This window comes from Molossus molossus, unplaced genomic scaffold, assembly GCF_014108415.1.
Source record: "Molossus molossus isolate mMolMol1 unplaced genomic scaffold, mMolMol1.p scaffold_m16_p_29, whole genome shotgun sequence".
Taxonomy (NCBI): Eukaryota; Metazoa; Chordata; class Mammalia; order Chiroptera; family Molossidae; genus Molossus; species Molossus molossus.
In genome coordinates this window covers 1,282,647-1,303,374 of record NW_023425365.1, presented here as the reverse complement: position 1 = coordinate 1,303,374, position 20,728 = coordinate 1,282,647, and the positions used below count along the sequence as shown (strand labels likewise).

Sequence of the window (20,728 nt, the reverse complement as noted above, 5' to 3'; positions counted from 1 at the left end):
GGTCGCCAGTTCGATTCCCCGTCAGGACACACGCCCAGGTTGTGGGCCCATCCCCAGTGGGGGGCATGCAGGAGGCGCCAGTCGATGTTCTCTCTCATCGATGTTTCTATCTCTCTCTCCCTCTTCTCTCTCTAAAATCAATAAAGGAAAAAGAAATGTGATAGCTGAAGATTCTTTCTGGGTTTATTCCTGTTTACTGATGACATACATTCTCTTGTCCGTTTCCCTGTTGACGGACATCTGGGTTTGTAGTGGGGCAGCTGTCAGTGAGCTGCTGTGAGCATTCGTGCGCGAGTGTTTTGTGGACATGCTTTCATTTCTGAGCGGATTCTAGCTGTGGGACCGTGGCTCAGACGGTGCATGCGGACGGTGCATGCGGATGTGAAGGATAAGAAACCGCCAGGCTCTTCCCCACAGTGTGTCGCCAGCTCCCATCGCCACCAGCAGCGCAGGAGGCTTCCAGCCGCTGTGTCCTTAGTGCTAGCCACTCTAGTGCCTTGTGTCCTGACGACTCGTGCCGGGTAGTGTACGTTCCTCCATTACTAAAAACGGGACCATCCTCTCAGGCTACACTTTGGGGAATTATTTGTTAGGACCTTTGTCCAGTTTTACTGTGTAGTTTGTCTTCTTGTTGAGTTTCGGGAGCTCTTTGTATATTCTGTATACGATTTCTTTGTCAGATGCATAAAATGTTCTCTTCCTACCCAGCCAATGTGGCTCAGCGGCGACTCTGCACCAAGAGGTCGCCAGTTCGATTCCTGGTCAGGGCACATGCCCAGGTTGTGGGTCCATCCCCAGTGGGGGGCCTGCAGGAGGCGGCCACTCGATGTTCTCTCTCATCAATGTTTCTCTCTCTCTCTCTAAAATCAATAAAGGAAAAAAATTCTCTCCCAGCCTGTGGTTTGCCTTTTTGTTTTCTTAATGCTGCCTTTTGATGAACAGGAAAACTTAACTTTGAGAAGTCTCATTTGTCCTTTGTTTTCTTTTATGCATCGTGTCTAAGAAATTTTTGTCTTTGCCTGCCTCCATGCTATAGACATGCCCTGCACCCACTAGTGCTATAACTTTAGCATTTATGTTTAGGTCTATGACCCATCTCAAAAGCAGTTGTTTTTTTTGTCCTGCGGGGCCAGGGACAAACTGCAACCGGGGTACGTGCCCTTAGTAGGAACCGAACCTGGGACTCTGGTCCGTGGGCTGATGCTGTAACCGCTGAACCAAACCGGCCAGGGCTCAAAAGCAGTTTTTGTGCGCACTGTGAGTTAGCGGTTTTACATTCTTTTGTTGTTGTTGTTGTTGAAAGTATACAGATGTCCATACAGATATCCAGTGGTTCAAACACCAGTTTTGAGAAGGTGGTCCTGTCCTCCTTGGATGCCTTAGTGCCTTTATTGAACACCAGTTGACCATTTGGGGATTTTCTACCATGTTCTACTGATCTGTTCTTACACCCAGATACCACGTTGTCTGGATAATTGTAACATTGGAGTGTTAGAATCAGGTGGTGTAATTCTCCCTCCCTCCCTCCCTCCCTTCCTTTTACAGATGTCCCTCTTTTTTCCCCATTGACCCCCTCCTTGATCCCACCCCTTCCTGCCTTCCCCAGCTTGGTGTCCCTGTTGATTGGTCGTGCATATAAGTTTTTTGGTTTATCTCTTCCCTCCCTCCCCCCTCCCATCCCTCTGAGGTTTGTCAGTCTGCTCCCTTCTCCTCCTCCTTCATTCTTGTCTTGTTCATGATTGTTTGGGCTGTTCCGCTACTTTGGCATCTGTGGATAATTTCTAGAATCTGTTTGCAATGTCTACAAAAGTGCCTACTGGGACGTCTTTTTAACAGTGATTTCAAAATAACTTCAAAACTACAGAAAAGTTGCAAAACTAGTCATGAGTAGCCCCCCTTTTTTTTTATCATTTTGCCACATCTGATGTATCATTTCCTCGATGCATATCGATAATTACTATTTTTTTCCTGGAACTATTGGAGACCCTGTTGCCCCTTAGTACTCCCAGGGATGTTCTCTCGGATCGGTGCTGTCTCCTTACGGAGCTGAAGACCCAAATTCAGGGTGTCTGTCTTGGCCTTTCTCCCCGGTGTCTTCGGTGGTCATGCTTTCAGACCCTGTCCCTGGCACAGGACCCTTAGCGTCCTGCGTTGTCTCATCTCGACAGGATAGCTACAGGGTTCTCTGCTTCTGTGTCTTCAGTGACTGGGTTTTAAATGTGGAAGTGACTTTGTGTCCCTGGTTCACCCGGTGTTACAGTGGCTGTCTGTTCTGCTCAGTCCAGTTTGCTCTTGTTTTGTGGAGCAGGAGGCAGAGGGTCTGTGATGTCCTGAGGACATTCTTTCTGTCAGGTATTTTTATCGAGTGTATACTTGCCTCGTGAGATGAATTAGAAGGCATCCCTTACTCCTGTTCTGAACAAGTTTGTGTAAAATGGCCGATGTCTCTTCCTGAAATGTTGGGCCGAATTTACCCGTTTCTATTATTTGGAGCTGGGGTTTTCATCATGGGAATGTTTTTATTTTTTTTTATCCTCACCCGAGGACATTTTTGCATTTATCTTCAGATAGACCAGGAGGGAGAGAGGGAGGAAGAGAGAGAGAAAGATTGAAGTGAGAGAGACACGTCGACTGGTTGCCACCCACAGGACCCCAACTGGGGCCTGGGACAAACTGCAACCGAGGTGCGTGTCCTTAGCCAGAACCGAACCCGGGTCTCTCTGGTCTGCGGGCCCACACTCTAACCGCTGAGTCAGACCGGCCAGGGCAATCATGGGAAGGTGTTTGATGACAACTTAAAGAGATACAGGGCTACTGTGAGTTTTTATTTCTATTGGCCTACATTTTGATGTATGTGTGTGTGTTTAAGGAATTTTTCATTTTTTTCTAGGTCGTTGGATCTATGTTCATATATTTGTTCATAATATTTCTTGTGATCTTTTAACTTTGTTCAGGCCTTTGGTGATGTTCCTGTGTGCACTCCTGACATGGGTGGCAATGTGTGTTTTTTCTTCTCCTTGATCAGTTTTTCTAGGTGTTACCAATTTTGTTAATTTTTTAAAAAACCAGCTTTTGGCTTCATTGAGTTTCTATTGTTTTTATTTTATTGATTTCTGCTCTCATCATTAGTATTTTCTTATAATTACTTAAGTTTAATTTGACATTCTTTCTCTAACTTCTTAAGGTGTAAAGCCTTATTTAACTTAAGTATTTATAGCTATTAAGTGTTTACAGCCAAAAATTTATCTCTCATTTCTGTTTTAGCTGCACACTATTCTCTTTTTATTTTTTATAGTTCATATTTTCACATTTCATTTAAAGTTCTATTTGACTTTCCTTGTATATTTTTTTTTAGCCCAAAGGTAATCTAGAAGTATGCTGTTTAATTTCCAAATATTTGAAGAGTTTCTAAATATCTTTTGTTATTGATTTCTCATTTCCTTCTGTGTAATCAGAGATTTATAGTTTCAGTTCTTTCGAGCTTATTGGGAGTTATTTTGTGGTGAGTATATAGTCTTTCTGGGTGAACGTGCCATGTTCCCTGAAACGTGTGTTACGTGTTGGGTGTACTGTGCTTCAGATATATTGGACAGTAGCTCAAGGGGGTGGTTACTGTTTCCACTGTGGTTTCTTCACTAATATTCTTTGCCTAATTCATTAATTGCTGAGAGGCAGGTGTTAACATTTCCAACTGGAACTGTGGATTTTTCTGAGTTATCCTCTAGTTCTGTCAGTCCTCGTTCATATATTAGCTCTGATAGTACTTGCATCTGTGTTTATGTCTTTTTGGTTAATAGACCCTTTCCTTGGAAAGATGTTTTTGCTGAGTGTGGAATTCCAAGCTCACAGTTTATTTTCCCTGCGAGTGCATCGAAGCTGCATTCCCTGGTCTCTGTTTCTGGTTGTGGCCCACCTTCATTATTTGCCATGTGCCCTGTTCCTGTTTTCCCTCGCTTTTCAGCAAGTCGACTGGGACATGAGTCAGCGTGGTTTGCTTTGTGCGTATCTTGCTTGCTTTTCACTGACATTCCTTGATCAGTGTGTAACTGTTTTTTAATCAAATCTGGAAAAACATTTGGCCATTATTTCCTCAGACTGTTTTCCTGACTCCTTGCATTTCTCCTCCTTCCTGCTGTCTTGGTTGCGTAGACCCATATGCTTCCCCATGGCTCACCGAGGCTCTTTATTTCCTGTAAACCTTTTGTTTCTCAGTTTCAGTCTGGAAGTTTTCTATTGACCTGTCGCATCACTGATTTTTCTTTTCTGTCTTATCCAGTCTGTTATTAACACCAGGTTGTATTGGGGATTGTGTTTTGTAGGTCGTCCCTTTGGTTCTTTAACAGTTTTCATGTCTCCGTATATTCATTACACTTTCTTGCATTGATTTCCTTCGAGTCCGGGTCTGCTAACTCTGATGTCTGGGTCAGCTGTGGGTTGATTTCTCTTGATCATAGGTTATATTTTGCTGTTTTGCATGTGTCTTGTAATTTTTTATTGTATGCTGGACATTGTGGTTTGTACTCTAGATTTTGTTACCTTCCTCTGAAAAGTGTTTTGCTACAGCAGCCTATTAGGTTACTGTCAGGTCACCTGCGGCCTACGGAATTTAGCTTCAGCCTTTGCTAAAGTGATTTATTTCAGTTTATTCTCTGTGCTTTTGCACTCGGTCCCCCCTGGGTCCTCCCTAAAAATGCTGGATTTTAAACTAGTTAGCAGATTTTATATTTAGAGAAAGTTTAGGTTTGCAGAAAAATAGAACATCAAGTAGTGTCCCCATGTTGCCCCTTCTCGTCTGCACATCCAGTTTTCTGTCAGTGATGTCTTTGTTAGTGGGCCACACTTGCTACAGTTGATGAGCCAGTGTGGAGGCCTGACCATTAACTAACATCTAGTTAGTTATACTAGACGTATACTCACTGATGTATACCTGGGGACGCATAGTCATTCTTGCTGTTCTATTGTATAGGTTTGGACAGACATATGATGACATATCATGATAGCATCACACAGACTAGTTTCACTGTCTTAAAAATTCCCTGTGCTCTGCCCATTCATTCCTGGCAACCACTGACCTTCTTCCTGTCTACCAGTTCCACTGCGTTCAGAATGTTATGTCGTTGGAGGCATGCTGGATGCTGCCTTTTCAGATTGGCTTCTGAGCCCGGCCGGTGTGGCTCAGTGGTTGAGTGTCGACCATGCACCAACAGGTCACCGGTTCAATTCCCAGTCAAGGCACATGCTCATGTTGTAGGCCCATCCCCAGTGGGGGGCATGCAGGAGGCAGCCAGTCGATGTTTTCTCTCATTGATGTTTCTGTCTCTCTCTCCCTCTCCCTTCCTCTCTCTCTAAACTTAATAAAGAAAAAAATTTTAAAAATAGATTGACTTCTGATGGGTTCTGTCACTTAGCAATAGGCGTCGAAGGTTCTGCCGTGTCATTTTTTTGTTGCTGAGTAAGACTGCACTGTCTGGACGGACCACAGTTTATTGTCCACTCACCTACTGAAGAAATCTTGGCTGCTTCCAGTGGTTGCCAATTCTGGACAAAGCTGCTGTACACAGCCCTGTGCAGGTTGTTGTGTGGACACGAGATCTCCATCCATCTAGATAAATGCCAGGCAGGAAGATGGCTAGATCATCAGATGCCAGATTTGAAAAGAGGAACTCACCGGGGGTACTTGACACCGTCCAGTGCGCTGACAGACTGTGTTTCTCCAGGGACGATGACCACGAGGACGGGTTCTGCCAGCCTTATCGGGGCATTGCTTGCGCCCGCTTCATCGGGAACCGAACCATCTATGTGGATTCCCTCCAGATGCAGGGGGAGATCGAGAACCGCATCACAGGTAGGAGCACGGGCTCTCCTCATACGGGGTCCTCATGTGGCCGGTTCATGTGTGTGTTCTGCTGCTCCTACCTTGGTCAGTGCGTCCCTGCTCTGTCTCCTGCAATAGAAGGAGACCTTTCGAACACTGGCTGGTGTGGGTCAGTGGTTAGAGCGTTGGCCTGCACACCAAAGGTCATGGGTTCAATTGCCAGTTAAGGGCATGTACCTGGGTTGCATGACCTGGCCCAGCCGGGGGTGGGGGAGGTACATGTGGGAGGCCACCAATCAGTGTGTCTCTCTCACATCGACGACGTTTCTCACTCCCCCCCCCCCACTTCCACTCTCTCTAAAAATCAATGGAAAAAATATGCTTGGGTGAGAAATAGCAACAAAACGAAAGAGATCTATTTAGAAGCCGCTGCAGTGGCCACCATGCTTTCCCGAAAATGTCCCTCCCATTTGTATGTTTAAGTGAGCAAGTGCAGCCTGGCACTGTGGCCCAGGGGCTGAGCGTGACCCTGCACCAACAGGTCACCTGTTCGATTCCCAGTCAGGGCACATGCCCAGGTTGCGGGCCCATCCCCAGTGGGGGGCGTGCAGGAGGCGGCCAATCGATGTTCTCTCTCATCGATGTTTCCATCTCTCTCTCTCCCTTCCCTTCCTCTCTCTCTAAAATCAATAAAGGAAAATAAATAAATAAATAAATGAGCAAGTGCGGGTTGTGAGAGTACTTCTAACACACTGAGTCAGGCAGCCGGGTGGTCCGCAGCCCTGAGCTGTCCTGTCCTCACTGCCTCGCCAGGTCCCCGTCCCAGGGCGGCCCCGTGTGCAGGCAGCCAGCCCCAGACACGCGCTGCACTTGACCCGCCTCGTGACCCTGTGCCTTGGATGTGGGCTTGGTCAGAAGGTCCCTGGGCCTGATTTCGGCCGGCGGCCCTGCATGGGGACACTGCGGTGCGCTGGGCCTTGCCCGCCCTCGGCGCCCGGGCACACTGACGCCTGAGTGAAGTGCGCAGGCTGTCGAGGGAGGCTGCTCGCCCGCCCTCCCGCAGGGGTCGCTGTCTGGTTGGGTGTCAGCCTGCAGCACACCAACCGTTACACACTGGTGGAAAGGCCTCCTTGGGGGGCCCCTCGAGAAGTGAGACAGTGAATCCAATGCAAGATCTGCGAAGCCTGCCCCGCCGCCGCGCCCCGAGGTGCGCACGTTCTCCCGGTGCTGCGAGGGAGCCAGAGCGCGTGAGGGAGGCAGGGTCGCCGTCCAACGGTCCAGCGGTTCTCTGCACAGACTTTTTGTTTTTTAATTTTTTTAATTTATTGATTTTGTTTTTTAGAGACAGAGGAAGGGAGGGAGAGAGAGAGAGAAACATCGATGAGAGAGAACATCGATGGGCCGCCTCCTGCATGCCCCCCACTGGGAATCAGGCCCACAACCTGGGCATGTGCCCTGACCGGGAATCGAACCGGCGACCTCTTGGTGCAGGGTTGATGCTCAACCACTGAGCCACACCGGCCGGGCTACACAGAAGTTTTTGACCCCCGCTGCCCATGAGAACCCCCGGCCCACCTCTGATGCTGGGTTCCCCGGGACAGCCTGGTGCAGTTTGCCCTGGTAGGGGGCAGGCGTGAGGCGCTCAGGCAGAAACCCATGGAGATGTCACTGAAATTTCCTACGTGTGGGTCAACTCTGGCCTTGCCTTTTTCTCTCAGTCTAGTGTCTAAGATCATGGTCACAGAGGGTCTGCCTGGCCTTTGGTCCAGAGCACCCTGGGGACAGGGCCCGGCATCCCGTGACCACTGGAAGGCAGCAGTGCGACCTGGAGAGTCCTGGCAGGTGCCATCTCGGTCCAGTGGCGAGAATGGTTTGAAAACCTGTTGTCTCTCACTGCAAAAACTCTTTATGCCATTTAAAGCAGAACTTCTCAAACCTTTTGACCACAACACGCAGTAAAAGGTGTGCTTGACATCGTGACTCAGTGCACACACGTGTATTTCATAGACTCGAAAGGCATTATGGGAGACAACACGCACCCTTAGTAAAAGTAGTGCCCTTGGAATGTCCTTTTCAGTTGTATTTTTTTTTTTTTTAATCCTCATCCGAGGACATTTTTCCATTTTTTGTACAGACAGTGTGGGAGGGAGAGAGAGGAAGAGAGAGAGAGGGAAACATCGATGTGAAAGGGACACATCGAGTGGCTGCCACCCACACGACCAACCAGGGCCGGGGACAAACTGCAACCGAGGTACGTACCCTTAGCGGGAACCAAACCTGGGTCTCTCCGGACCGCAGGCCGACGCTCTAACCGCTGAGCCAAACCGGCCAGGGCTTCAGTTGTATTTTATTAAAGGAAAAGTAAGTTGCACCCTTACCATGGACCAAGCGCTCTGACATGCTCTGTTCTTTTCTAATTAGCTTTTAAAATGCTAGCCACAGTCCGGCTGGTGTGGCTCAGTGGTTGAACATCGACCCATGTACCAAGAGGTCGCTGGTTCGATTCCCAGTCAGGGCCTGATCCCCAGTGGGGGACATGCAGGGGGCAGCCAATCGTTCTCTCTCATCGATGTTTCTATCTCTCCCTCCCTCTCCCTTCCTCTCTCTCTCAAATCAATAAAGGAAAAAAAATTAAATGCTAGGCACAGAGTCCAGGGTTAACTTTACAATCCACTAATTGGTAAACACTCATTCAAGGCCCGAGACCGTCCCTTAGTTATTTCTTCAGGAATCGTTTATCCGATCAGACTGATTTTATAGCAGCTTTTAGATAAAAGGGCAGAATGAGGATTCTGTAAATTGGTGGGTTTTTGAAAAGCTAAATGGGAAGGTGCTGCAGACTGACCGGGACCCCGAGACTGCATGCCCTGAGATGCTCAGTAGAGAGCAAGCTCACCAGAGCCAGCTCCCAGGGCATGGCCTCCGTGCGTCCTTAGGAGGGATGGGCAGGGTGTGGATGGAAGTGAGGACATGAGTTGCTGAACATCCTTGCAACTAGAACCATCTTTTCAGAAACAACCCCTCATGTGATATGTCTGAGGGGAGGGGAGGAGGAGGACCCCTAAAGGGTCAGCCGTGGCATCCTCTCTTCGATTATCCCCAAAGAAGTGCAGGTTTGGCTTCTCGGGACAGTCCTTCCCTGCCGGAGAGTCCAGCCAGCATTCACTGGGGGCCTCCTGGTAGTCCTGACCCGCAGGAATGGATGCAGCTGCTTCACACCGGGGTCTTGGGCCAGCTCTGTTCCTCGGCTGTCCTACTAGCCAGAAGTGACCTGGAGGGCCAGGGACGCTGTGACCCCACAATGCAGAGCACCTGTCACAAGGCACTAGGTGCGGTGCGTGGATACAGCCCTTACCACAACTTGTGGGCCAGCCTTCCCCTGTGTTGTTTTACAGCTTCTCTGTGGGCTGCTGTGCCCCAGTGGGGGTCTCAACTGACCACTGACATACAGAGACACAGGCCTGCAGTAAATCTGGGCATGGTGGGGACTGGGCTCCCATGCAGCTGTCTGATCTGGAGCTTGCTTGCCCTGGTCCCTGGTGCCTCTCCTGGGGATAATGGGCGCCAGCAGCGCCGCCTGTTGGCCGAATGGGGCACTAAAAGTGGGTGGAGCTGGGGCATCCCAGGGACTGAATTCCTTCTCTCAGCAGGGGGCCCCTCTTTAGCTGTCCAAGATCAAATCCTTATAAGCAGGTCCTTCACAGGAGGACGGACTGTGACAGCCTTCCTTCCTGCCCCCCTCCTTTCTCCACGTCAAGTTCTTCCCCTGGGCAGGTTCGTTCCCGTCACACCCCATCCTGTGACATCTTGCTCAAAAAGCAAACCCACAGATCCTGGCTCAGACCCTCCTGCTCGGGCTGCTGCTCCGCCCCTCCTTTATCACAGACCTCCCCCACCCAGCGCACAGCCCACCCTCCCACCCTCCAGTTGTTCCCCAGCTCCACCCGCACCCCCCACCCAGGCCACTCCCTGTCGTCCGACTCCTCCCGCTGCACTGCGCAGGACTGGCTGTCTGTCCGTCTGGCACACTCGCTGCTCTCGTCTGTCCCCGCGGAGGCCTCCCCAGGCTGTGTGACCTGGGCCTGTGGGGGACCAGGCCTGGTCCTTGTGCCTCTGCTCCAGGGTCCTGGTAGCACCGCCAGCCTCCGGCCCCGCTGCCGCCGTGCTGGCAGGGCCCCAGGACGTGGCCTTGGGTCTGAGGTGGGCTCATCCTGCTCTGGAGGAAGCATCGCTAGATAAGATCTTGGGCCTAGTTTTCCTTGTTTGTTCTACTTTTGATATCTGTAAATGAAGCCTAGAACCTTGATGTCTGTTCCGATCGGGGCAGCTGGCTGCTCCCTGGGGCCCTGCTCCCGTGAGCGCCGGGGGTGAGGACGGGGTGAGGGCTGGAGGCGGCGGCGGGCGGCGGGCACCAGGGACCCGCGGCGCCCCACCCCTGACGGCCTCCTCGTCCGCAGCGGCCTTCACCATGATCGGCACGTCCACGCACCTGTCGGACCAGTGCTCCCAGTTCGCCATTCCGTCCTTCTGCCACTTCGTGTTCCCGCTGTGCGACGCGCGGTCCCGGGCGCCCAAGCCCCGCGAGCTGTGCCGCGACGAGTGCGAGGTGCTGGAGAGCGACCTGTGCCGCCAGGAGTACACCATCGCGCGCTCCAACCCGCTCATCCTCATGCGGCTGCAGCTGCCGCAGTGCGAGGCGCTGCCGCCGCCCGACAGCCCCGACGCCGCCAACTGCATGCGCATCGGCATCCCGGCCGAGCGGCTGGGCCGCTGTGAGTCCGCCCGCCCGGCTCGGCCCCTCCTCCCGCCGAGCAGGGCCAGCCCCCCGCCTCACCCGCCTGTCCTTGGGTCGGAGTAAGCCACGCCAGCCCTCTGGGCCTCAGGCCTCGGAGCGGTCCCCGCCCGCAGCCCGAAACACTGCTGGGGCGTGAGCACCGTTCCCGCCGCCTTGCGACCGCAGGCGGCCGTCCTCGCTGACTGGGTCAGCACCGCAGCCGTGCCCAGGGCACCCGGGGACGAATCCATTCCTTAGGCAGCGGGTCCCCTGAGCATGGCAGGGCCCCTCCAGGCGAACCCTGGCTGCAGGGTGTGCCGCTGTGACCGTAGACGAATTGCTTAGCTGCCGTCTCCTCGTGTTACATGGCAGTAGTAACTACCCACCTTGGCAGCTGGAGGGAAGAATAAATGGGTTGATATTTAGGAAGTTCTTAGGCCAGTATCAGAACATGGCGAGCCCTCTGTCACGGTGGTTTGACCATGCGCAGCCCTTGGCCCCCTGCCCTGGGGTCTCCTCCCGGGTGGAGCAGACATGTGGGGAGTCGGGTGCCCCCGGGGAGCGGGGCCTCAGAGCTGTGGCCACTCCGCAGGTGTCTCCCTCCAGCTCAGTTGTTTTGCTTCCAGAGCAAATGAACATGAGGCTGGGGTTGGAATCCTCTCTCCTGGGGGTGGGGTGCCCGGTAGGTCCCAAAGGTGGTTTCAGGGTCATGGCATAACCCTGACAAGTGTTCTTCCCCATATATGTCCCTGATGTGCCCCCAGTTTAATTAGTGAGTTGGAAGCTTTATTAAATCATATTTTTAATGCTGCTGTTCTTAGAAGTTACGTCAGTCCTTTTGTCTCTTGGGAACTCCGGTCGGAGTACATGCCAGCAACGTGGTTGGCAGTCCCTTCCCGAGGGCTGAGGAGGGGGCTGTCTGTGCCCAGGCTGGCTGCTCCCTTGCTTCGGGCCCCTAACCCATCTGTTCTCCTAGACCATCAGTGCTACAACGGCTCGGGCACGGACTACAGAGGGACGGCGAGCACCACGAAGTCGGGGCACCAGTGCCAGCCCTGGGCTCTGCAGCACCCCCACAGCCACCACCTGACCAGCGCAGACTTCCCCGAGCTTGGAGGGGGGCACGCCTACTGCCGGAACCCCGGAGGGCAGATGGAGGGCCCCTGGTGCTTCACAAAGAATAAAGACGTCCCCATGGAACTGTGCGACGTGCCCTCCTGCAGTATGTATTCTCTCTCCGTTTGGAGGTGCTGACGGCTGGGAACACCTGGAGTGTGTCCTCCACACAGGGCGGGTTATTCTGCCACAAAACCAGAAGCAGGCGAATGTAGATGTTATGATTCTGTTTCAAATGAATTCTAGTCAAACTTCTGTTTTAAAAAACAGTATGAGACTGCTGCTTCTTTCTATATGTCAAAATAGTTGAATAGTGTTATTTCATGTTCAACTTACTGTACACATGAAAAATCAAGTGAACAGCAACCTGTTAACACCGGCACGGCCTTTGGTGAACCAGGCTGTTGGGAACGTTCACAGCCCTGGAATACTACAGTGATCAGTAGGCATGTGTTCTGTATGTGATACTTAAAAGGTGATGACAACCCTGGCCGGTTTGGCTCAGCGGTTAGAATGTCAGCCCGCGGACCAACGAGTCATGGGTTTGATTCTGGTCAAGGGCATGTACCTCATTTGTGATTTAATCCCCAGCCCTTGTCGGGGTCGTGCGGGAGGCAGCCAATTGATGTGTCTTTCTCTTGTCGTTTCTCTCTCTGTCTCTCTCCCTCCCTTCCACTGTATTTGAAAATCAACGGAAAAATATCCTTGGCTAAGGATTAAAAAAAAGATAATGATAAAATAAATGGACAGGCTCACACCCTGAATTTGGCCTGAGGGTTGTGGACCCCCACCACCACTAATAATGGAAATTGAGAGTCTGCACTGGCCCCGAAGCTTCTGAAACATCCGCCTCTGGTAGGGCCAAGAGAGTTTGGGTGCCAGGAGGCCAGGCCAGGTCTGGGACAACATGTTTCTGTCACTGAGGTGGCAGTAGTGTTCACTTCCAGAAGTGAATGAGTTCTTACAGACCATGATGTCCAGAAATCTCTTGCCAGCTTTCAGATGGAGAGCTCATACCCACTAGTCACAGGGGCACCCAATCCCATGTGGCTGATTGTCACAAGGTTACGGAGAAAGTGCCAGGGGTGGGGAGTGGCCAGGTCCTAGAGAGTGTTCTGCCTCCTGGCAAGGGAAGCTGAGCTCCGCCTCAGGTGTCAGCCCTGCCGCCTGGTGCCTGCTGCTCCTCTGTTCGTCCTGCAGGGGGAGACAAAGCGCTGCCTTTCACTGGGAGCCTCTCACCAGGGTTCTTCCAGAATTCCTGTGCCCCTGCATGGGCCAGACTCATCGGTGCCATGGCACTTCTCTTATTTATTTAAAAAAATATTTTTATTTTTAAAAATTTTTTGTGACCCCTCACCCAAGAATATTTTTCCATTGGTGTTTAGATAGAGTGGAAGGGAGTGAGTAAGTGAGAGAGAGAGAGATAAACATGGGTGTGAGAGAGACACATCGATTGGTTGCCTCCTGCACAACCCCAAGGAGGGTGGGGGACCAAACCTGCTACTCAGTCCACAGGCTGACGCTCTGTCACTGGGCCAGACCGGCCAGAGCATCACTGCACTTTAAAACCAAATGCTCTTTTAATCGTGATCTTAAAAGAGGGACCCTCCTAAAATACGGAGTGAAGAAGGTCATTCTGATCCCAGCCCTGAGTTCCTGTCACTGAGGACAGTGGTCAGACGTGTCTCCCAGTCCCGTGAAGGCGGTGGGCAGGGCAGCCGTGTCCGGGTTAGGCAGGGGCACAGCCGCTTGGACTTTGGGGCCGCTCGCGTGGGGTCTCCAGCCCCCACAGGTGTGCATTTGGGTGCATCACCTTTCCTCTTCTGGTTGGGGGTGTGGCTTTGCCTTTGTGCAGCTGACCTGGTGACCCGTGTGCTCAGTGTCAGGTGGGCGTGGGCGGGTGGGAACTGGCGTGGAAGGCGGAGTCTCTGGAAGCTCACGGACACCTTGCTGTTCACAGGCCCCCAGGACGGCAGCCGGATGGGCATCCTGTACATCCTGGTGCCCAGCATCGCCATCCCCCTGGTCATCGCCTGCCTCTTCTTCCTGGTGTGCATGTGCCGCAACAAGCAGAAGGCGGCCGCCTCGGCGCCCCCGCGCCGCCAGCTGATGGCCTCCCCCAGCCAGGACGTGGAGCTGCCGCTCATGGGCCAGCACAAGCAGGTGCCCGCGCCCCCGTGGCCCGCGAGCTTCCTGAAGGACGCACAGCCCACACGCACCCCTTCAGACCGCCCTCGTCTTGTTTCTCCGCCGAAACACGTGGGCACATTTGCGTCCTCAGAAAAGTCACTGGGCACACATTCGAATTCCAGGTCCCCAGTGGCTTCTCCCTCACCTGGCCCCCCGCTGAGCCGTCCCCACGGGGCACCAGCAAGGGGCTGGGCTTGCTTTCACCCCTTGAGGGTCAGTGTGGCCTTTTAAGGGGCTGGGGCCTGTTTTCTGCTCAGTGTGGGGTGTGGCTGGTTTTCCTCTGCCGTGATTTTCAGGGAGAGGTAGAGCCAACAGTCTCTGTCTGGAAGTGGGGCCGCCCACTCACAAGGCGTCAGGATGGCAGGTACACACTGAAGTGCAGTCTGTCACGCTCTGCAGTGCGTGAAGGGACAGTCACCTCACTCACAAGCTTTGGGAGAGGATCAGTCCCTTGTGGGCTTGGAAGGGAAGGGTGGACTCCTTTAGCTCTGTCTCCAGACCGCAAGGGGGACACAGAGCCCCTGAGGTCAGGGAAGCTCCTAGAAGGACAGGGCCAAACACACAAGGGGTGAGAACTGTAGAAGCCGAGGTGCAGGGTGCGCATAGATTTCATCCACGTGGTGCTTCTGTCAAAACCACCCGGCTGGAGTCTAATTAAGAGGGAGCACGAGGCAGGTGAGCCGGGAAGCCACAGAGCAGCCGGCCCGGGCTCTCAGATGACAGGACGCACACCTCGGGTTCAAGAGGAGACGCGGTCTCAGTGCTGAGCAGTGCTGGCTGGACCCCGGGGCAAACACATCGGGGTGGGACAGGCCTGGAGGGCACAGCGGGTCAGCGCAGGGGGCCGGGAGGCTGGAGCCCAGCTTGGCGGGGGTGTGAGCAGGTGTGCACGCCCCCCCTGTGGGGTCTCGGCTGCACTGGGGACGTAATCTACAGCCTGGTAAGGACCTCTCCAAAGGTCCAGGCAGCCTCACCATCAGGGCGTGTTGAGGAGCAGGGAGCAGGGAGCGGACAGGCGGAGCCAGGGGCAGGGCCAGTGGGTCATCTGCACAGCCGAGGGCACTTGCACTGGCCCCTCCTGAGCCCCTCGGAACCCCCTGCTCTCCTCTCGAGTTGCGGGGACAGGGATGGCTCACTGGGCTTCTCCTCTTGGCAGGCCAAGCTCAAGGAGGTCAGCTTGTCCGCCGTGCGGTTCATGGAGGAGCTCGGGGAGGACCGCTTTGGGAAGGTCTACAAAGGCCACCTGTTCGGCGCCGTGCCGGGCGAGCCGACCCAGGCTGTGGCCATCAAGACGCTGAAGGACAAAGCGGAGGGGCCGCTCCGGGAGGAGTTCCGGCACGAGGCCCTGCTGCGGGCGCGGCTGCAGCACCCCAACATCGTCTGCCTGCTGGGCGTGGTGACCAAGGACCAGCCCCTCAGCATGATCTTCAGCTACTGCTCCCACGGCGACCTGCACGAGTTCCTGGTCATGCGCTCGCCGCACTCCGACGTGGGCAGCACGGACGACGACCGCACGGTGAAGTCCGCCCTGGAGCCCCCCGACTTCGTGCACGTGGTGGCGCAGATCGCGTCGGGCATGGAGTACCTGTCCAGCCACCACGTGGTGCACAAGGACCTGGCCACCCGCAACGTGCTCGTGTACGACAAGCTGAGCGTGAAGATCTCCGACCTGGGGCTGTTTCGCGAGGTGTACTCGGCCGACTACTACAAGCTCATGGGGAGCGCGCTGCTGCCCATCCGCTGGATGTCCCCCGAGGCCATCATGTACGGCAAGTTCTCCGTGGACTCGGACATCTGGTCCTACGGCGTGGTCCTCTGGGAGGTGTTCAGCTACGGCCTGCAGCCCTATTGTGGGCACTCCAACCAGGACGTGGTGGAGATGGTCCGCAGCCGGCAGGTGCTGCCCTGCCCGGACGACTGCCCCGCCTGGGTGTACGCCCTGATGACCGAGTGCTGGGACGAGCTCCCCAGCCGCCGGCCCCGCTTCAAGGACATCCACAGCAGGCTCCGCGCCTGGGGCAACCTGTCCGCCTACCACAGCTCGGCGCAGACCTCGGGGGCCAGCAACGCCACGCAGACCAGCTCCCTGAGCACCAGCCCGGTCAGCAACATCAGCAACACCCGCTACGGGGGCCCCAAGCCCAAGGCCCAGCCCTTCCCACAGCCGCAGTTCATTCCCATGAAGGGCCAGATACGACCCCTGGTGCCCCCTCCGCAGCTCTACATCCCGGTCAACGGCTACCAGCCCGTGCCGGCCTACGGGGCCTACTTGCCCAACTTTTACCCCGTGCAGATCCCCCTGCAGATGGCCCCGCAGCAGGTGCCTGCCCAGATGGCCCCCAAGCCCGGCTCCCACCACAGCGGCAGCGGCTCCACCAGCACCGGGTATGTCACCACCGCGCCCTCCAACACGTCGGTGGCTGACAGGGCAGCCCTGCTGTCGGAGGGCACCGAGGACGTGCAGAACAGCCCTGAAGACGCGGCCCAGGGCCCCGTGCAGGAAGCGGAGGAGGAAGACGGCTCTGTCCCAGAGACCGAGCTGCTGGGGGACAACGACACCCTGCAGATGGAGGAAGCCGAGGTGCAGCTGGACGCCTGAGGCTCGGGCTGAGGGCGCTCACGGGAGACTCGCGCCCCCTTGAGCACTGAGCCCTGGCCCTTGGGCGGCGGCCGCCTCACCCTGTGAAATCTTGCTCCTGGTCCCTTCGCACAGAGCTGCCCGCCGCGGCCACTGTGTTCTTTCCGCCGGTGCGCCTGTTGACCCGTGACCCCCGCTGTTGCCTGCGTTTCCCTGGAGGCGGCTGGGTGGTGAGCATGGCCTGTGCTGTGCAGGGGAGTTGGTGGCATCTTCCTGTCATGTTGCATATGGATCCAGATTGCACCGCATGGGGACAGCAGGCCTGTGCCAGGCAGCAGGGCGGGACTTGGGCTTCGTGTTCTCGGCGGCTGGCTGTTGGCGGTGGAGGAGATGCGTCCTCGCGGCTGTCCCTGCCAGCGCTCGCCCCAGCTGCAAGGACGAGCCACCTGCCGGGCGCGCCACCTGCCGGGCTCTGGAGAGACGGGCGCGTGGAGCGGGAGGCCCGTTTTCAAACACAGTGTGCCTTCACGGAAATGAACACGAGTCTGTATTTTGTGAAATGACTTTAATTGTCCTGCATGTCTTTCGCCCACTCTTCTGCATTCAAGGGGAAGTGCTTCTGGGGTTGGAACGTTACGGGGAGGCAGCGCTGGGCAGAGCACAGTCTTGTTTGTTGTCTTGGAATCATGTACAGACCCTGTGTAATTTATGTGGTTTTTGTATGCCATTTTCATTGACGTCTTCTGAGCTTAAAATAATGACTTAGTAATTTAACTGTTTACCTTACCCACCTGGGATGCCACCTGATTGTATTTTGGTTGCTTGTGTTTGTACCAATGTAAGAGAGGTCCTTTCATTTCAGGGCTCCTGTGAGGGAAGGCCCGCGGGCACAGTGCATCGGACACACCGCACGGGACAGCTCCCACGTGTAACTCCCACACCTGGTGTGTCCAGTAAAGCACAACCACATTGCTCAGCTCTCTGCAGGCTGAGGGAGGCACCTGAGCCTCGGGGGCTGGCCCAGAGCCAGGGCTTCATGTGAATGTGGATGTATGTTGGTAAATAAAGGATGGAAATGAGCTCCATTGCTTTCTCTGTTGTGGTCTCGGCAGTGAATCTCGGGGAGTGAACTGATCGCTGATGATGTGAAGTAGGTCTTTGCTTTTAACCTCTTCCCTCTTGGGGTCCCAGGACCCCTTTGGACCTGGAGCCCAGCATGAACCAGGGCCCTGGAGCAGCGCTTGGGTGTGAGGCCATGAGGGGGACTCGGCTGCCTGCACCCCTTGCAGTGTGGCCAGCCGAGCCAGGGTCACCTGGGGGTCGTGGCTCCTGGGCTTCCAGTCGGGGGAGGGGCCACTGTGGCAGCCACACCTGCTGAGGCCTGGGGAAGCTTCTGCCAGCCAGCAAAGGCCCCTGCCGCCTGAGGCCTGGCCCTGCCCCAACTTGGCTTCGGGGGTTTGCATGGCTATTGGAGCTGGCTCTGCAGCCCAGGGCCAGCAGCAGGCCGGCGGTCGGAGCCGGGGAGTGCATCTCTAACACCTGTGATGCTGTGCTCGGGGGACCCGCTAAGAGCCACCAAGCGCCGAACTGGTCGGTCTCAAGTGTCCAGCATCTCGGGCCATCCTGAATTCAGGGGTACCCTGTGCACCCCCCACTGCCTTAGCACAGCGCGGCTCAGGATAGAGCCCTACACGGGATGGGACGAAATGTCCAAGTGTCCCCAAAGCAGGCCTGACTTCCCTGCTGGGGTGGGAGGGACGGGCTGAGCCCTGCCCTCCGGCAGGTGTGGTCCAACCGTGAGTGGGGAGGGCTCGTGGTTGGACGCAGCTACTTCTCGTTCCCACTCACCTGAAAGAGGAACTTCTCTGTGATGGGGTCCACCTGGTGGTTTAACTGCTCAGTTGAGACCTGAGATCACAAAATGGGAAACAGCCCTCTGGCTCGCCAGTCCCCCGAGCCCTGGCCGCTCAGCCCGGCGGAGCTGTGCCCCGCGCTGCAGGCCCCGCAGCCACCTTGTTGCGAGGGTGCTGGCAGAGCAGGGCAGGTTTTAATGTGAGGGTGTTTGGGGGGCTTAATATAGCATTTGCTTCCTGTCACTCATTCCGATTGTAGAATCTGGATGCAGCGTGAGGGAGATGGAGCTTTTGAAAGTGGAGCAGCTGAACCGAAGTGAGTTGGGATGCTAATGGGAGGACTCGATGGACGACTTGCGTGGCCCACCCAGTAGCGGGCCGTCCCTGGTCGGCCCACGTGCTGCCGAGCAACTCAGCCTGGCACGTTCCTGATGGACGGTACCTGTGCACAGTGTCGGAGCAACGCCAACCCTCGGGGCTAACTAGGGTTTTTGACCAAATACTAAAGAATATGCTGCTTCCCAGGGCATCAGGAAGCAACCTCCTGGCTCTCCCAGCAGCGAACCACTTTGGACTTCAATAGGGAGGTTCGTGTGAGCTGTTCTCAGACAGTGAGATTTTACAGCTGTGTTTGAAACCAACTACACACAGATGTTGGTTGTATGTGTTTCCTGTGGCAATCTTGAAAACCTTTTTTTTTTTCTTTTTGAGATGAACTTGTAAGAGAAGGTTGTGTGGAGGGAAAAGCTACTTCTGAGCCCTGGCTGGTTTGGCTCGGCGGTTAGAGCATCGACCTGCGGTCCAGAGAGACCCAGGTTCAGTTCCCGCTAAGGGCACGTACCTCGGTTGCAGTTTGTCCCCGGCCCCTTTTGGGTTTGTGTGGGTGGTGGCCACTCGATGTGTCTCTCTCACATCGATGTTTCTCTCTCTCACACACTCTATCTGAAGATAAATGCAAAAAAAAAAAAAAAGCTACTTCCAAGTGTTGTCTTGTGCCTGCCCTGCTCCCCTCCCCAGGAGTCCCGTGGTGCCAGAGGCTGCGCGCTTCGTGGCCTGGCACTTAGCGCGAGGAAAGGGGCCCGAGAGGAGCTGTGGCCCTGGTAGGGGAGGCCTGGGGCTGGACCTCTGTGGCCAGGACAGCTGTCCTCACGGAGCACTGCAGTGCCGTTCCTGCCGGGGCTTGGGCTCACTTGCGCAGTTACGAAACAGCGAGTGCATTCCTGCGGTTCAGAGCATGGTGGGACGTCCCTCTGCTCACTTCCCCTCCCCTCCATCCAGGACACCTGTTCCCTGCTTCGGTGGGTCTCAGCAGTTCACTGATGCATAGGTAAGTAAATGCACCTGTGTGTTCTCTCTGTTCCATTTTACCCACACGGTAGCCTGTGCAGAGGGTGTCTGCCTGCTTCTTCCTATAATCATGTGTCTTGGGGCTCTTGGCTGCTCTGCAGGAGGAACTCCTAGGAGGGGCTGCTGGTGAGTGAGGGCAGGAGCGGAAAGGGGGCAGGTGGTGCCACAGTGCCTGCCCCCAACACCACCACGGGGCTCTGCTGGGTGCACTGCCCCAGAGCCCAGCAGGTGGGGAGGGGCCTGAGGACCTGGCTCAGCCCTAACACATGTTTTTAGAAGACAGGGCAATCCTCTCTCTCTCCCATTTTTTTGGGGGAGGCAACCAAATTTTTGGTGGCCCTTTTTCGACAAGGCTGAAAAAAAAAAAAGGGCAAGTTAACATTTGAACTCATTAGTAGTGTTTTCTCACAATTTGTCCAGTTCACTCCTTCCCAGTCTGAAGTCCAGGGTTTAATGAAAAAGCCCCGACAGAGATTTCAAGCCATCCTGAGTGCTGACAGCCTCCGGCTCCCGCAGGGGCACTGCAGCACCCTCCCTGGGGCGGCAACAGCACCCCACGGAGACTGCAGCTCCCTGTGCCGGCCTCGCGGTGCCCCTGCGCCCACCAGGGAGCTGAGTTCAGGTGAACTGTGGCACCTGCTTTAGTGATCATGCTCGGGGCTCAGTGGAAGAGGGGAAGGTAGGGGTGTCCAGACAGGAAGCGAATCCAGGGACGGCACGCAGCCCGGTCCCACCCCATCCCTCCGGCTCCGTGTCAGATACGCTGGTTCTTCTCTGCAGAACCTGACAGTGATGGTGCCCCCCAACTGCACGGTCCTTCTACCCGCAGTGCCTTAGCTGTGGGGCATTTGTTATATTTCAGTATCTGTTCAATACAGCTTTTTTAGGGTTTTTAACAATCATCTTATTGTCACCTTTGAAAACCATTTTATGTGTTGTCTCCTCTCTGCGTCTCTCTACTGGAAGATTGCCCTGAAACACCTCTTCGCGGAAAGCCGGTCTAAACCCATACAAAGGTGGAGCCGCAGGAGTTTAAGAAAATTCACCGCTGCTTT

The 20,728-nt window shown here is 54.8% G+C and overlaps 1 protein-coding gene across 1 annotated transcript in view; it reads left to right on the top strand.

Annotated features, from left to right (window-relative positions):
- The window catches only part of ROR2 (receptor tyrosine kinase like orphan receptor 2), a 202,509-nt gene extending 186,015 nt beyond the window's left edge, over window positions 1-16,494 (top strand). The window contains exons 5-9 of the mRNA XM_036278511.1: window positions 5,718-5,845; window positions 10,273-10,587; window positions 11,566-11,811; window positions 13,666-13,868; window positions 15,052-16,494. Coding sequence (XP_036134404.1) covers window positions 5,718-5,845; window positions 10,273-10,587; window positions 11,566-11,811; window positions 13,666-13,868; window positions 15,052-16,494 — 2,335 coding nt within the window. The remainder of the gene's footprint in view (window positions 1-5,717; window positions 5,846-10,272; window positions 10,588-11,565; window positions 11,812-13,665; window positions 13,869-15,051) is intronic.
- The last annotated feature ends 4,234 nt before the right edge of the window (window positions 16,495-20,728 follow it).